The sequence below is a fragment of the Rhinocladiella mackenziei genome (assembly GCF_000835555.1).
Source record: "Rhinocladiella mackenziei CBS 650.93 unplaced genomic scaffold supercont1.2, whole genome shotgun sequence".
Taxonomy (NCBI): Eukaryota; Fungi; Ascomycota; class Eurotiomycetes; order Chaetothyriales; family Herpotrichiellaceae; genus Rhinocladiella; species Rhinocladiella mackenziei.
This window is the reverse complement of record NW_013550603.1, coordinates 269,043-285,316: the sequence shown is the minus strand read 5'-3', so window position 1 is coordinate 285,316 and position 16,274 is coordinate 269,043. Positions and strand designations below refer to the sequence as shown.

At 51.2% G+C, this 16,274-nt stretch overlaps 9 protein-coding genes across 9 annotated transcripts; 5 read left to right on the top strand and 4 right to left on the bottom strand.

The window, feature by feature from the left end:
• Positions 1 to 212: 212 nt before the first annotated feature.
• Positions 213 to 1,154, top strand: Z518_01909 (ubiquinone biosynthesis protein coq4, mitochondrial; the record flags this gene model as incomplete). The annotated part of the gene is made up of 1 exon (XM_013418938.1): positions 213 to 1,154. One exon carries the CDS (start codon positions 213 to 215, stop codon positions 1,152 to 1,154), a length of 942 nt encoding a protein of 313 aa, XP_013274392.1.
• Positions 1,155 to 1,232: 78 nt separating this feature from the next.
• Positions 1,233 to 1,750, bottom strand: Z518_01908 (uncharacterized protein; the record flags this gene model as incomplete). Its single annotated transcript, XM_013418937.1, has 3 exons — positions 1,233 to 1,536; positions 1,626 to 1,678; positions 1,727 to 1,750. The coding sequence occupies 3 exons, from the start codon at positions 1,748 to 1,750 to the stop codon at positions 1,233 to 1,235; spliced, it is 381 nt and encodes a 126-aa protein (XP_013274391.1).
• A 648-nt stretch (positions 1,751 to 2,398) lies between these two features.
• Z518_01907 (uncharacterized protein) lies at positions 2,399 to 4,387 on the top strand (the record flags this gene model as incomplete). The annotated part of the gene is made up of 1 exon (XM_013418936.1): positions 2,399 to 4,387. The coding sequence occupies one exon, from the start codon at positions 2,399 to 2,401 to the stop codon at positions 4,385 to 4,387; it is 1,989 nt and encodes a 662-aa protein (XP_013274390.1).
• Positions 4,388 to 5,466: 1,079 nt separating this feature from the next.
• On the bottom strand, positions 5,467 to 6,282 carry Z518_01906 (uncharacterized protein; the record flags this gene model as incomplete). The annotated part of the gene is made up of 1 exon (XM_013418935.1): positions 5,467 to 6,282. One exon carries the CDS (start codon positions 6,280 to 6,282, stop codon positions 5,467 to 5,469), a length of 816 nt encoding a protein of 271 aa, XP_013274389.1.
• An 813-nt stretch (positions 6,283 to 7,095) lies between these two features.
• Z518_01905 (uncharacterized protein) lies at positions 7,096 to 8,297 on the bottom strand (the record flags this gene model as incomplete). Its single annotated transcript, XM_013418934.1, has 4 exons — positions 7,096 to 7,604; positions 7,655 to 7,865; positions 7,912 to 8,144; positions 8,204 to 8,297. The coding sequence occupies 4 exons, from the start codon at positions 8,295 to 8,297 to the stop codon at positions 7,096 to 7,098; spliced, it is 1,047 nt and encodes a 348-aa protein (XP_013274388.1).
• Positions 8,298 to 8,957: 660 nt separating this feature from the next.
• Z518_01904 (uncharacterized protein) lies at positions 8,958 to 10,568 on the top strand (the record flags this gene model as incomplete). Its single annotated transcript, XM_013418933.1, has 1 exon — positions 8,958 to 10,568. One exon carries the CDS (start codon positions 8,958 to 8,960, stop codon positions 10,566 to 10,568), a length of 1,611 nt encoding a protein of 536 aa, XP_013274387.1.
• A 241-nt stretch (positions 10,569 to 10,809) lies between these two features.
• On the top strand, positions 10,810 to 11,947 carry Z518_01903 (uncharacterized protein; the record flags this gene model as incomplete). The annotated part of the gene is made up of 2 exons (XM_013418932.1): positions 10,810 to 11,598; positions 11,657 to 11,947. 2 exons carry the CDS (start codon positions 10,810 to 10,812, stop codon positions 11,945 to 11,947), a joined length of 1,080 nt encoding a protein of 359 aa, XP_013274386.1.
• A 385-nt stretch (positions 11,948 to 12,332) lies between these two features.
• On the bottom strand, positions 12,333 to 13,295 carry Z518_01902 (uncharacterized protein; the record flags this gene model as incomplete). The annotated part of the gene is made up of 1 exon (XM_013418931.1): positions 12,333 to 13,295. The coding sequence occupies one exon, from the start codon at positions 13,293 to 13,295 to the stop codon at positions 12,333 to 12,335; it is 963 nt and encodes a 320-aa protein (XP_013274385.1).
• A 447-nt stretch (positions 13,296 to 13,742) lies between these two features.
• On the top strand, positions 13,743 to 16,058 carry Z518_01901 (uncharacterized protein; the record flags this gene model as incomplete). The annotated part of the gene is made up of 3 exons (XM_013418930.1): positions 13,743 to 13,809; positions 13,871 to 14,699; positions 14,792 to 16,058. The coding sequence occupies 3 exons, from the start codon at positions 13,743 to 13,745 to the stop codon at positions 16,056 to 16,058; spliced, it is 2,163 nt and encodes a 720-aa protein (XP_013274384.1).
• Positions 16,059 to 16,274: the final 216 nt, after the last annotated feature.

The window sequence follows — 16,274 nt, the reverse complement described above, 5'->3', positions numbered from 1 at the left end:
ATCCCAGCTGCCAAGACTACTTCAGCGGAAGTTGACGAACGACGTTGAAGTCATCCACGAGCGACGAGTTCTATTACCTTTGCGTGAGAGGTCATCCAGCTCACTGAAGTTGATCACCGAACGAACATTCCCGGACTTACAAACGGAATGTAAATCATTTCATTGAGAGATCATTACCTAGGGCTTTGTACCCTTCCAGTCCAAGCTCCAGCATGAAGTTGTCTCCGTCGAACAGATCGAGAGGTCAGGCCCTTCTGTCTTCCATTCTCCGAATTTCCCAGCCGCTATGCGCAAACCGCGCCCGTTCCCCAAATCGAAATCATGGCGCTTCGCCACCGCCATCCCACCGATCTTTCTCAATCCTCAACCGCCCTCCGCCCAATTACCCAGGTCATGTTCCGCTCACTAGAGTCGAGCGTGTGGGTTTAGCTGTCGGCAGCGCGATCACGTCGCTAATCAATCCATATCGGCATGACATGGTCGCTGCATTGGGAGAGGCGACGGCGCAGCCGTTCTTCATTTCCTGGCTGCGAAATCGAATGATTTCAGACCCCACCGGTAGACGAATACTGCGGGATCGACCTAGGATCACCTCGCAGACGATGCCACTAGAGAAATTACGACAGCTACCGGAGAATAGCGTGGGAAGAACATATGCGGCATGGCTAGATCGAGAAGGTGTCACACCAGACACGAGAGATGCAGTACGGTATATTGATGATGAAGAGGAGGCATATGTGATGCAAAGATATCGGGAATGTCATGATTTCTATCATGCCGTCACCGGACTGCCGATCTGGGTGGAGGGAGAAATCGGACTAAAAGCCTTTGAATTTGCCAACACGGGATTGCCAATGACTGGCCTTAGTCTGGCTGCCATTGTCAGACTGAAGCCTTTAGAACGGCAAAGGATGTTCGAAATCTTTTTGCCCTGGGCGTTCTCGAACGGTTGGCGGTGCAAAGACTTGATCAACGTGTACTGGGAAGAAGACCTCGAGACAGATGTTGCAGAACTGCAAAGCCGACTGGGCATTGAGCAACCCCCAGATCTGCGGGCCATCAGACGGAAATTGAGGGACGAGCGTAGGGCAGCGAAAGCTGCCAAAGAGACGGCCGTGATGAATAATGCCTCCGCTCCTCGGCCCAAGGTATAATACTGAATGTAAAGCATCATCATCAGGGTATCACATACAAGTTTCAAGAGCTTTTCCTCCGGGTGCGTGGAAAGAATATCAGGACTCTTTCAGCAAGTCATCAAGGTCATCATCGTCCCAACCGCCTCTGCGCACGACTTTGACGCTCTCCATCGTCTGTCCTGTTTGTTTCTCGTGTTCTGACAAGCTGGCCAACATTTCCTTGAGTTGATCTTCTGTGACTTTTTGCCGGAGCTGGCCTGATCTTGCCAGCATGATCAGTCTGTTCTCGACGTCGGTTGCTCGTGATTCTTTGACCATTCGTATTCTGCCCAAACGGTCCGCGGCTTCAGGTTCGAGGATTTGTGAAAGCATGGAAGACCGAGCCTCGGACTCCTGTTTTCTACAGGCTTTGGTTAGTTCCGTAGTGCGACGACCATTTCCTAGTTTACTTGCCTTCTTTGTTCGTCTTCGTCCCCAGTGTCGCCTGACCCTGGCCTATTGGCTTGTTGCTGCTTGAGCTGTGCAAGCCGTGCCGCTCTGATCTACCCTCATTAGCGATCTTGATTTAGGGACAGAAGCAAGCACCATACCTGAGCCAAATCGTCGTCTGCCATGTTTGGAATTATTTTGTTGTCTGAACAGATTACTGTACGACTGTATTCAAGACCTGAAAGTTGCTGCGCGCGGGGCAAAGATCAGTTTCGGCGTTCGCCAGAAGACTCCAAGTGTGGCGCAGTTTGGCCGGGGAGGCACTCAGGAGGAGGGTGTAGGCTGGCTGGATCTCCGGGTGTGCTACGAACCCTGTACATTACTCACCTGTTTAACTAGCGTCCGGTCTTTGCATCCGATACTTGATCGACATTCACCCTTTCCAACCGTTAACCACGTATCGCCACTGCAGGGCACAAGATTCATCCGCAAAGCCGCGTTCGCCTTCGCGGAAGGACGCTCTTCATCGTATTCACGACTCGACGCTTTACAAGTCGATGCTTTACAAGTCGATTTCGACAAAGGACAAACTGTTACAAGCATGCATTACACGACAACTGCATGAAATAATTCGCCATTCCTAGAAAACAACGGGTGAATTTGAGTCTTTTCTTGGGACGTTGTCTCACCAGATGAATTCTTGGGTATATCATGGCGGTTTCTTAGGAGCAGGGGGGCCATCCCACTCGCGCTCAATATCACTTGGACCAGCGGTGGCCGAGTGGCCTCGCGATCGTCTCTCCAAAGCGAAATCAACCTCACATTTACACACGATGGCGATCGTCGAATCATCTCCTCCCAACCCGCCTCAACTTCAAGACACATCTCCGGAAACTTCCTTCAGAACTATTGCCGATCCTAGGAACGCGAGCACATCCGACCTCTCCAGATCCGATTCCGCCTCTTCAAAACATCATCCTGACCTGAATAGTGAGGTTGCTGCACTAAGCGACAAACTCATCCGTGCCATCAACCATCAAACCACTCTCGATGATACACTCGCACAAACGAGACAAGAATTGGAAGCATCAAAGGCTAGAATTGCCATGCTAGAAGCAGAAGCAAAGGAACACGAAGAGAAACTCATGCGGGGAGACCTGGTGGAAAGAGAGAGCGTCGATGAACGGAACAATAAGCTCAGCGCCGAGCTGGCGGAGGAGAAACGGCAAAGGGCTGTTGTCCTACAAGAGAAGCGCGGTATTGAATCTGAGTTGGAGAATCTTACGGCATCACTATTTGACGAGGCAAATAAAATGGTAGCTTCTGCCAATCGGGACCGTGACGCGACGGAAAAGAAAAATCAACAGCTTCGAGATCAAATCAAGGACGGAGAGGCGGTTATTGCATCCCAGAGTGAACAGTTGGCGGAACTGAAATCGCTCATGCAACAATTTGGCCCAAGCCCTGATTACCGGAAGGACGTTGACTCTCCCCGGGTATCACTAGCACCATCAAGTCCAGGCGTAATGAGAGAAGATGGTAATCTCGCCCGCCTTCTCGAAGCAATGAACCTCTCTCCAGTCACTCTCGAACACGGCGAACTCGCTCCTAGCCCTTCCACTCAACTCACCCATCTCGTCAAACCACTTTGCCGAACCGATATACCCGCCTATGAGGATTTCAAGAACCTCGTCCAAACTTCGCATTTCCGTTCCCACAATCCCTCTCATGCGCCTTCCAGAGCGGGATCTGGCTCCTACGGAGGCCTGAATGTTATGGGTCTTGGCTCGTTAAGCAACAACTCGACGCCGAATCTTTCTCAAATATCTCAGCCGGCCACATCCAAACTTGCCAATTCTCCTAACCTTCCTGGCTCCTTCAGTCCCAACCCGGATACCAAAGGACCGGTTCCTCTCAAAGAAACTCGCTTTTACAAGCGGATCCTGGTAGAGGATATTGAGCCCACCCTCCGACTCGACCTCTCTCCGACACTCTCGTGGCTGAATCGGCGGAGTATCCTCTCTGCTCTGGGCGATTCGACGTTGATCGTTGAGCCCATTCCAGAAGCCTCGCTGAGATTGTATGGAAAATACACCCCATGCGCTCTATGCGGGGAGAATCGGAAACAAGGTGAAAACCCACGAACACACCACATGCGTGTACGTGAAGGCGAAGGTGCCACCAAATGGTCGATCTGCACTTTGTGTCTGGAAAAGGTACGGGGAGTAGGAGACCTTGTGGCATATGTAAGGATGGTCCGCGAGGGGGTGGTGAAGGTTGGGGATAAGAAGGATGAAGAAGACACTTGGGAAGAATTGGTGCGCCTGAGGGAGCGCCTTTTCTGGGCTAGAATGGCTGGCGGCGTGGTGCCGGCGTTCATCCCAACTCCCAAGGAGACGCCAGTGGATGATGAGAAGATGAACACTGTTCTGGGTGCAGGAGGTGAAGATGGCCATGGAAAGGAGAACAGGACACCCAACCTTGACGCCAGTCCCCCTCCGCAAAATCCCACGACAGCGGCGGAGAATTCTCAGCAGTCGACGCCGGCGGATGAAGATCTAGAATCCGAAACAGCGTCCGAAAAGGCTGCGCGGCTCCAACTCCAGCAGGGATTGGATGAAAGCCTAACCACCTTTGACAACATCAAGGAGAGACGGAGGAGCCTCAATCATCGGGATTCTACCACACCACCGACTACGCCCTCTCCGCAGCGGACCCCCAAGCGGGGATCCGGAGGTGGAGTCGGGATTGGCTTTCCCAAGATTAATATCCCCAGGCTCCCGCCGGGGTTCTGGGAGAGTCAGGTGAATACGCTGCGATAAGGTGAGATAAGATCAGGGAGGAATGTTTCTGCCAGAGGATCGAGCAGGAGGCGACAAAGAAGAGCCTGGTTCTAGAGGGGAAAGATGAACCGGCATTGTATTATATTCGACCGAAATTAAAAGAGAACAATCGATGCGCAGAAGCGAAAGGGGGAAAAGAAAAACACTCCAAGCATTTCGACGCTTAATTCCTGTTGTCGAGGTAAGAGGCATGGTGCGAACACGAGGAAAATGGGCCAGGGAGACAGAGCACCGGTCAATGCGCTATGGCGAAGCAGAGACCTTTTGTATATTAGCTATATTTTACGGGACGGAAATACGACAAGTGGATGGACATATTCACGGATTCACGGATTCATGGATGCATGGGTGCATGGGAACTACATGGGGCTTACCGGCTACAGGTTACAGTTAGCTTTAGAAGACGTCCCTTACTGAAGAATTAATATATACTGATACCTAGTACACAACTCATTTTATACCCCGGACAGTGCATTGGTATAACATCGTACTATCTGCTATCGAGCCAAAGACTTCAGAACGCTGACAGCAAAGTTATCACACGGCATGCATTGTCACAGATTCGGTCGACGATCTGTCGATCTACCCCGGCAATTACAAATACCCCCGTTGGCAACGTCGCTCTCCAGACATTTGACCAAGGGGTACCAGGAATGCAATACTTACTCGGCCCACGCCTCAGGAAAACCCGCGCTCCTAACTCATATATCTCCCCATTCTCTGGCTGCACCGAGTCCATCACGAGCATTCGACAATCGTCCCCCTTAGTCCTAAATTGATCTCTTTCGTTGCCTGTCTCGAAAGCCGGACACGCTCTCTACCCATTCGCTAGCGCGCGGATATGAACGTCGTGGCGGAGCACGCGAGGGAGCTGGCTTGGGGCTACAAGAGACAATCTAGTCACATGTATGCCAGCAACGTCAACTGCCGAAATAAAAAGGGATGCCGTATCCTGTTTCGGGGTATCGAATGTTGGGAACAACTCTCAACGAAAACACTCACATTACAAATAAACTATATCTCCTGTCATGCCAGACCCGAAAATTGCGGTAGCCCCATCAAGTCTTCCGACACAAAATCTGTCCACTGGGAATGGCAAAGAAAGCGCTCTCTTCCAATCCCCATTTCTTCCATGCCTCTGAGATAGCCCTGACCTCGTCTTCTGTGGCGAAAGTTTCTCTCACGGCTGTCCCCAAAAATCCTGGTTGCAAGATTCTTCCAGCCCAGCTCTGAGAAAACTGCACAAGTCTTTCTCCGCTGTACCTCCATGTGTCCCATGTTGTCTCGATTTCTTCTGGTGTGAAACCGGCTTGTCGGGCCCAGACGTGACAGTACCTCCCCGCGTTGGGCTCACCACCATTAGTTCTCGCCACTTTCTGATAGATCTCTGCCCATCTGGAGATTTCAGGCGGCTCAGGATACCATGCAAAGGACTTGTAGTCTGCTTCGCGAGCAGCAACGATACCGCCTGGTTTGGCAACTCGTCGCATTTCTTTGAGTACTGCTACTGGATCCTTGACATGTTGAAGGACTTGGTGGCAGAACACAATGTCAAAGAAGTTATCCGGGAATAGTAGATTATTAGCGTCAATCTGTTGAAAGCTGATATTCGTCAACCCTCGCGAAGAGGCATATTCTGATGCCTGTTTCAAGACAACCTCAACAGCATCACCACCAATGACCTTTCCTTGAGGGACGAAAGCTGCTAGATCAGCTGTGATGGTCCCGGGTCCACACCCAATGTCGAGAATAGTGTCTTTGGGCTTGATATGAGGCAGAAGAAAGGCTGCCGAGTTCTGAGCAGTACGACGAGCATGATCCTCCACCACAGATTGGTGATGACCGTGCGAGTAAAGGGCTTGTTCTTTCGCCATCGCGAAGAGGGTTTGTCGTTGTCAAGGAGGGGGCTTCAAGGAGAGATGGCCGCAATCTCAAATCTCCAAGATAATTCGAATGCGTGGGGATGGTCGCACCCCTTGCCTAGGTGCAGCATGATTGTATGGACCGAGCATACACAAGTTAGGTGTGGACGTCCATGGCCGATATCGGTCGGTAGTCGACCACCCATATACAGAGCAAGCAGCCAGAATGGTCAACGCGGATGTATTATTGCAATCCAATCTTCGATTATTGGATCCAGACGTGAGCTTAGGAGCTCTCTTCAGTGTTGTGACAATGATGATGAGAAAGGAGGATGGTTATTGTAGCCGGTAGAAAAACCAATACCGTTGCTGCTTTAAATGATGTTCGGCGCAAACGACGTCCTGGTCCTTCTGGAGACTAGCTAGCTAAGTGATGACAATAAAAGCAGCCTCACTAGCATCCCAGGCTGAGGGATTCTGGTCCGCCGGCCGCCGTAAGAACCGCCTTCCCGTCGACCTCTCCATCCATATGGCCGCCTCCTTTTGTCGAATCCTACGACTATGCTACGTAAACTACACGATCCGGAACTGGTCCACCGATTCCGCTTGCTGTTTTGCCCATTCTGTTTGCACAAACCCAGACGCCAACATCCAGCCACCGATAGCATACACCCGTTTTCGCCTTTATTGAGGTCTTTCTCTCATGTTACAAGAATCAAGGCTCATCCGCCATCTCTTCTGTGTAATCGGGCAAGAATCGATATCTCTCGAAAGGAGCTTCTTCAGTGCTTGTAGGCGGAAACACAATGTTAGCATACATCGCCATTAGAGGGAAGAATGGCAGCTCTCGATGTACCTCTCGGCTAGAAGTTGAACGGCTCTTTCTGCCGATATCTTGGACTCCGTCAGATTGCCCCGGTTGATTTGATTCCAAGCAGACAGCGCTTCGTCCAGGGCTGCTTTGGCATGGACGGTGGCCATAGGCCACTCTGGAGTTGGTTCTCTCTCTATGCCATGTGCTTTCCTCTTTTCCACGCCGCGCTTCCAGTAAGCCTCTAGACCAGATTGGTATTCGAAAAGAAAGACGTAGTAGAGGCTCTCGCATATTTGTCGAGTTTGTCGGACAAAAGTTCGAGAATCGGTGCCAGGCCTCAGCTCAATCTCATCAATACTTAATTTTCGGTCGCCATTGGCAAATTTACCCCAGAAGAACTGGGGGTTCACATGTTCCAGGTGTCGGTCGATAAATTTGAAGAAGCAAAATTGCTTGCCGTCACACCAGATTGCCATAATGGGAACGTGGAATCCATTTTGATAATTCATCCAAGCGCAGGCTGCAGGGAATGTTAATTCATATTCAAATTGAGGATATCCTGAACCATACCACCACATTCAGCAATGACTTGCGCCAAACAGGTGATGCGTTCCTGCAAGCTTCCAATGTCCAGTTTGGCTTGGATGAAAACAACCGTAATTCCGCCGAAGGTCTTGAATTGATATTCTATACGATCTTTGGTCGTGGCCCCGCCCTCTAGGATTGTTTCTGGGGTATTGAACAGAAGACCGGAAAATAGGGCAATGATTCGGTTGAAATACTACTCCGACCTTTAGTTGGAATCAAAAAGCTTGGGGGTTGTCTACCCCCGATAGATAACATGCTCGAGCTTCCTCATTTTCGTGTTTGCTCATGGGCCCATATTGCGCAGAGAATCGGCGAAGGTCTTCCACAATTTGGTTGAAGACAGAGTTCGGGAGTCGGGCGCGAAACATGTCAAAGGCGAGTATATCATCTCCTTTCACAACTGCTTCTAGTCCAACTATCGGAGCGATATCCGCGTATTGAACTTTCGACAAGCTGACCTCGAGATGATTTTCTATGGCGGTAATTAGTAAGACACTGGTCAAACAAAGGATTTGAGCATGGTCAACCTACGTCTCAATAGGTCTTTCAAGCGAGACAAGTTGAACGAATACTCCCTCATCAACTCAAGGATCATAATTTCAGCTTTATCCTCATTCTCCACCATTTTCAAGACTTCTTGAACCAACTCTCGGTGATTGAGGCTCTTTTTTGCTGCTTATGTCGCTGTTGCCTGAGCCATGATACCCGTCATTATCGAGCACCGACATGGTCCTTGGTAATGCCGCAGTCGAAGCAAATTTTGTAGGGAGGCGGGCAGGCTTTTTTGGGGGAAAAGGAGCAGCAGGGAGAGGTCGTCCGTTGTCTGAATCATCGATGACGCGCGATCGCTTAAATCCCGTCATATTCTCTAGGACCTGAGAGGCCAGATGAGCCCATAGTTATAGTGCAGGAGAACTGAGCTCGGAAATATGATCGTGAAAACTGATCGGAGGGGATAGTGGGAAGTGCGGCTAGAAAACAAGCTGTCGATGAAGGAGAGATAGATGCTGAAAAAGGTGAAGTTGAGTAGATGGGTGGAATTCCCTGCAAACAACTTTTAAAGGTGCAGGCTGTAAAGCTTGGCGGCCAGAAAGCTTGGCGGCTAGAATTACGATTTCTTACAAACTTGGAGTGCAACCTCGAGGGGAACAACCTCTGTGCTGTAGTACTACGAGGTGTGACCCCATCATCTACAGCAGAAGAGGATAGAAGAACTGAAGAGGACACCAGGCTATACTAGCAATTGTGCCTGTGCAATGATTCTGTCCACACACCTCTCTCTGCCATGGGTTTCTTGTCTAACATCTCGGGCACTCTCTGGGGATTCTTCCGATGCTTTTATTGGATGATCTGGGTCGAGCCCTGGATCAAACCATCTCTGGTGAATGGCGAGAAAGCGCCAATGACATATGAAGACTGGTATACGGAACAATTCGAATACGATGCTATACGTGGGGTTGATGATTGGGTCACCATCGATCGGGACTCAAGTTACGACTGGCAAATCCTCCGGAGTCTGAAGAGAGACCTTGAACGTTGCCGAAGATCGGGTGATGATCGAGGTCTTTGCAGTCAACTGAGAGCGCAGAGCTCTCGCAATATGTGTCGCATTTTGTCGCCTGCACTGTACCGAAAGTCGCAGATCCAGACCAAACGACTCATTCATGACTATATCATGGAAGTCCGTCACAGTGTGGCTCACATCGCGGATGGGAATTCTATCGGCAATGGCACGACGGTGGTTTCATCTCATGAGAAAAGACAAACCCTATATGATATGCGGACTGCGCTTGGCCGAACCAGCCTTGTCCTTCAAGGTGGTGCCATGATCAGCATGTGCCATCTGGGAGTTGTCAAGGCCCTTCATCTCCAACGACTACTTCCCCAGATCGTCACCGGGACCGGCTCCGGAGCTTTGATCGCTGCCCTCGTTTGTGCAACTTCGGATGAAAATCTTCTAGACATTCTGGGAGGAACCAACATCAACCTCGAAGCGTTTGTTCGTGCCCAAATGCGCCGTTCCACCAGCCGGTTGACCTCTTGGCTGGGTTCTTCGTTCCTGGCCACGATTCGTCGACGGTACCAACGATATCGTCGTACAAAGCACCTGTTCGACACCGATATACTTCGGGAATGCGCTCGAGACAACCTAGGAGATATCACCTTTGAAGAAGCTTATGCGAAGACCGGGAGAATCCTCAACATTACCATCGCCATGTCACAAGTGGCCGGAACACCTCAACTGCTGAATTACATCACGGCACCCCATGTCCTGCTTTGGTCTGCTGTCGTGGCGTCCATTGCGACATCCAAAGAGATGTATGCTCCCGTCCAATTACTGTGCAAGAGCGATACTGGCGCCATCGCTCTCTACTTTGCTGCCGATTTCTCGGAAAAAGGATGCAAGCGACAAGCCTGTGTTCACCCAGAAGCACCTTTGCAGCGGATCGGAGAGCTTTTCAACGTCAATCATTTCATTGTGTCGCAGACGAGGCCATACGTTGCTCCATTCATTCAACTACAAAAGTTTGCTGATTATCATCAGCCCCTGGGAATTCTCATTCGATTTGTGCTCGACGAACTTTTGCATTGGCTCGAGGTTCTGAACAGCTTTGGGTTGCTCCCAACATTTCTGCAACGTGTCCTGATGGATGAGGTTGTCCCAAGCTTCGCCTCGTGGTCAAAAATGTCAATCACACCACGAATCGGTTTGTGGGATCTGTTCACTCTGTTCGACGCGCCTACCGAGTCTAAATTACAGACATGGAGTGCCAGAGGAGAGAAATACACGTGGCCTTATATCTGCGAACTCCAATGCCGCTGCGATATTGAGTTGGAATTAGAAGCGGCGTACGCCCGCATTCGACGGAGAACGATCGCGCCGACAACACTTTGATAGCAAATTATGCCTCGACATCAATCCCGCACGTGGCTGTGCAATTGTGGCGTTTCTCCATCGACCAAAGTGAACCAGCAACATCAGTGGACAACAATGACATCATATCGGCGATCACCCTAGCCATCGATAAACGGTCCACGGGCATGAGCACAACCCTGAAATCGTCTTCGGCTACTCCTCTCCCAACTTACCTTTCCACTGGTAGCCTCGCCATCATTGAATCTCTTTTCTGTCAACAATGTCCCATTCAGCCTTTATCATGACCAATTCAGGTGAAAAAGAGAAGAAATTTCGTGGTCTCGGCCGCTGGCTGGGGAAACGCGATCACACTCCGGACCATCCTGGAACCCTCCCTGATTCCGCCTACGGTAGCAGCGAAGTCCCTAGTGCAGAAGGTGCTCGGGGGAGAAGCACGCCCGACATGATACCCGCCGAGAGGAATAGCGAGATAGCCAACATCGATCAAAACAGAAACCTCGCCCTGAAGCCATCGACCGGTGAGGTTTTTGATGAAGATACCGGGGAAGTGGTAACGGTGGTGACCACCACTACCACCACTACCACCACCACGACTACAAGAGGTGGAAAGAAACACCAAGATGTGCGAAAGGATGTCAAACGAGAAGTCCAATCTAGTGGTCCCAGCGGATCACCCCTGCTAGAGATACCAGGTGGATCTCCTGGACCTGAACCCTCATCGCAGCCTGCCGTCACTTCCACGAGCACTACTCAGAATGGACAGCCTTCAGGAACGAGCCGGGAAATACCCCAGTCCGACTCCCCGCCGATCCCCGCCAAAAGTGCCATGCGAGTGTCTGATGTTCCCCGAGATGCACCCATAGACGACACGCCCGTAAGTCCAGCGGACGGTTCATTCGCGGGACACACGGGGTCCGCAAACCCAAATCACCCCTCGCGACCGAGTTTCAGCTATCCTAGTCCATCATCCATCCAGACGACCGATCAGCCAATGCGTCACAATCAAGGCACGATGAATGACCTCAAAGCGGCAATCAAAGGAATTCATGTCTGATCACTCTTTCCTCAGTTTTCCGAATGCCATCCACATACTGACGGGAACACAGGGTGTGGGCGAGACCCTTCGAGGAACCTTGAATAGTACGATCGACCGGCGATTCCCGTCCAAAACCGCCGAGAAGGCCGCACGGGTCAATGCGCAGAACGAAGAAGTCCTGGAGAAGGGCCGAGCCGAGATAGAAGGCATCCCAGGAAGCTGGCCGGCCCACGATCCCCGGGAGATGGCGGCAGCACCACCACCGCCACGAGTGAATGGGCACTCGAGGAGCAAGCCCGGGAGTCTGGGGAAGATGTTCAAGAGGAAACCAGTGGCGGAACCAGGTACGGAAGTGAGATGAAGAAGCAGAGATTTGAAGTGTGAGTGGACCTCTGCCCATTACCATATCTCTCTGACTGTCATTTTCTGTCTTTCCGCCGAATTCATCTGACGACTTCTTCTGCTTGCAGACACAAATCGAGCCGAAGACACTACGGGGTAGCCGGTTCCGACGATTCCACGAAGCGATTGAGAAAGATTTTCTCAGCGACCAAGGACGTACCATGTGCCATGAGTGTGGAAGCCTGTAGATATGTCGGTGCCCGTGTCTACGTCTGATAATATGCAAGGATATAGTCTCTCGGTTTGAATGTATGTGTTACTTGTCCCTATGATGCGCAAATATCTCACCCCGCCTCTACTGCTTTGTTTCTATCCCCTATGTTCCCCTACAACTGTTGTTCGCGTCAAGTCTTGGAATCATTACAACCAGACATGGAAGCTGAATTATCCTCAATCTCCATCGGATTGCCCTGTTCTCTTCCAAGTCGGCTATAATCTCCTGCCTTTCGACACCCATCCGGAACGAAAAACTTCTTGTCAATTCTCGAGAAAGTCAAGACGCTGAGGATCAAGATCTCACATGTGAAATTGAAGATGTAAAAGCACGCCTTGGAATCGTACCAAGCTGCACGGTCGAGAGGACGTGGAGGACTCCAAGTTCCTCCTGCTTTGAATCCGGCAATCAACATGCATAGACATGTCGAGAGTGTGACGATGATGATTTTGCTCCTCATGCTTCCTTGTCCGAATGTTTCCTCATCTTTGGATCTCGGCAACAAGACAGCCATTGCGACGTGAATGAGTGGGAGGCAGGTAAAGATGAGCAGGTAGGTGAGGGCGGCCAGCTGGACGTCTCGACAAGTAGACTTGGTGTGTGAGTTCAATGTGTAGATAGAGACCACCACGGCCGTAATTACCATGGCAAGCGCCGCGCCTATACCGATGTACACGATCTTGTAGGAGGCTCGCAAGACCGAATTCCAACCGATGCGCGGTTGCTTTGCTCGTAGGATGCGTTGTGCCAGGATCAAATTGATGATGTAGATGATAAGGACACCCGCATTCACGAAGATCTGTGCTGCCACGCCGAGTCGAATGTTATGTTGCCGAGTTGCCCATGCGATTCGGAGCACAAGGGTGGCAATCCTGGCCATACAGAAACCGAACAGTAACGCTGAGAGCACGAATTTGTGGTGCTTACGACGATTGAGTTGAAAGATGGCGGTGTTTGTTACAGCGAAGCCGATATAAAGGAATAGGAACACCGCGCAAATGGGAATGTCGGTGGTCGCTGTCGGCACGCCGCCCATTCCAGCGGTCGTGGAAGGGTATGGGCCCCCAGAGGATGTGTGGGGGGACTGCGACATTTCTGAGCTTCTGACTGGAATTTCCCAAGTGATGGTGAATGTTGTGCTATTGGAATTGACGCCTGGCCAAGGAGGTTCCGATCGCAGTCCATCTTGATGCGCTCCTCAAGGATCTTCCATTTTTATAGACATACCCGCTAACATCGACGCAAGATTCAAAGTTCCACATCGCGGAGAGATGATGGAGTCTCTTGGTGGCCTGCGGTGACAATCTCAAACTTTTAGAAGACATGAACCATCTTGAAATCCCTTTGGGGACCAATGGAAGGGGCGTGCGCACGAAACATTCGCCCGCGGAGCCGCAACTTCGTCCGCGCCGAAAGGGCCAATTTGGGCCATTCACATCGAATATCAGCTTTCCGAGATCTTCTTCCCACCCCCTTCGGCCGCCCTTGATTATTTGGAAACTAGAGTATCAGACAGCATCGATCCCCAATATCTGGAGCTATGTCGGATATGTCTGAGCACCGGATCTGGAAGCAGGCTCGGAGAGGGACCAAAAGTTGTACCGAGTGTAAGTGGAGACGGCCATTACTGAAGCAACCTGTCAAGGCTTTCCTGATTGCATAGCGCAGGCAGACGCCGTAAAATTCGCTGCATTAGGAGCGCTGAAGATGCACAGACTTGTCGAAGCTGTGAAGACCGGGGTGCAGTGTGTGTTGCGCAGATATACAGTTCTCGGCCCGTTCGGGCGCAAAGATTGCCTTCGCGACATCGAATTTCGCAGCTGGAATCTCAGGTTGCCAGTCTAAGCAAAGCCATACGTGATATTCAGTCGAAGCTGGGGTATCAGGCGACGGACGTCCTGGGACCAACTGTGGCTCAGCCCGAGTCAATTCCTGGAACTGATGACTCGGATGACGATGATTCGACCGTCTCGGGTGTCCTCGCCACAGAGCAACCATCGCAACTCCGTTCCCTGTTCCAAAACGATTTGCTCTGTGTGGAACCTCGTCAGCAAAATGAACCGCTACGGGACCGCAAGGCCAAAGCGTCAGCACGTCTACTGGACACGGCGAGACAGGCGCTCCAGAAGTTGATTCTGCCCAAGGACGAAGTTTCGGACCTGGTCAGATCTGCGACCACGTGGCTTGACCTGGCCCATGCCCTTCTTCCACGGCCCTTTGCGGTCAAATCTCAGCAGGAACTCCTTGACGCCTACGACAACATCATCAAGCCCGATGTCGATGTCATCAGTTTAGCTTCATGGTTGCTTGACGTTGCCGTCACGGCGCAACAAGTCCCGCAGGACCACCACAGCCCGGTAACCAGGCTCAAAAGATTCCAGAGTACTTCAGTCTTCACCCAAGCGGTATCTGACACGGTGGAGAAAACAATCCTAAATCATGATCGTCTCATCAGTACCGTTCAAGGGCTTGGGACCGCCGTGCACTTCCTTCGACTGTAAGTTCTTTTGCCCCCAATGGCTTCTCCCCCCATCTCCCTCCCCTCCTCCGAGGGCGCCGCGGACCAAAGTGACTGATTGAGATCTATAGTCAAATAAGCCAAGGGAACTTTCAGAAATCGTGGCTTCGATTGCGACATTTCATAGCGGTTGCAGAGCTCATAGGGCTTCCCAAGATCTCTCAATCCAGTCAACCCAACAAGGCTCCCGGAGCAGCCGACGATGAGACGCAACTCCACAAGGTTCAGCTGTGGGAATTTATATGTTCGGCGGACAGACTTCTGGGAATGATGATCAATCTCCCGTCAGGTGCCAGACGACTCCAACCATCACACGCTCAAGCATTATTGACGGCCAACGGTACGGTTGAGCCTCGCGTATATCTAACACGATTGACGGATATCGCCACCAAGGTCCAGGATTTGGACGATAAGATGAGCACGACAACACCAGAATCTGGCTACGGGGAACTTTACGCATCTTCGTTGGATCTCGATCGAGAGCTCCGAGTGTTGGCGTCTCAGGCCCCAAATTCGTGGTGGCATCAAGACGTGGAGCAGGTCCGCCCTGATCATATAGTGCAGAACTTGCATTACTATATCATGATGAGGGTACATTGGCCATTTACCGTGCGACCCAATCCGGGCGGTGAAGAGTATACTTACAGCCGGCTGGCCTGTATGGACGCGTGCGAAGCAGTGGCGCGTCGCTATCAATTTCTTCGTCGACTTCTGCCTTCAGGCTTCTTTCTCTGCCGAATCTTGGACCTACAGGCGTTTACCGCGATGGTGATTCTCCTTCTCACGTCTCACAGCTGGCCTCCCATGAATCGCTTGGACTTGCAGACTAACAAAGCGAGGATCGATGGCGTGGTTACGCAAGTCATCACGCTCATGGACGAAAAGTCTCATGACTCAACGGGCTCTAGCTTTACCCAGCATGCCGTTTTCACCATTCGTTCTCTGATGACATTACTTCAGCAGGATGGCGATACCTCGAATTTATGCCAAATGAGGCTGAAAGTCCCGCTCCTGGGAGAAGTTCACATTCGCCGCAATGCATGTCTGTCGCAGCCGCCACAATCCAAGGATTGGCAGTCATTCCCGATTCCGTCGGGATCAGCCCAGTGGAGGATGAATGAGCCGTTGGCGACCCCTCAAAACTATGGGAGTAGACCTCTCAATCCAGATATTCTTTCGGGCTCCGCCACGCAGTCACAAGCAGAGTGTCACTGGAATCCTCTTTCCTGGTCCATCGAGGATAACCATGACAACTTCTTCCAGGATCCTCTCATGGCCGAGAGCTTCGATCAGTGTGACATGTGGCAGCCCGATTATAACAACTTTTGGTTTCAATAGATGAAAAGATTTTGCCCGAAAAGCATCTCAACCTTCCAGGCACCCTGCATAGAAATTGCACCGTGTGCCGGGAGACCTTCTCGTTGTTTTGGCGTGGTAAGTATGTCAAGTGCGCGTAGCATGTGTGACGATAGTAACAACTGGTATCGGCACCTCCTTACGAAGATTTGGGATGCGAGAAGCCGAAAAGTCCATCCTCCATCAACGCAAAGGCCC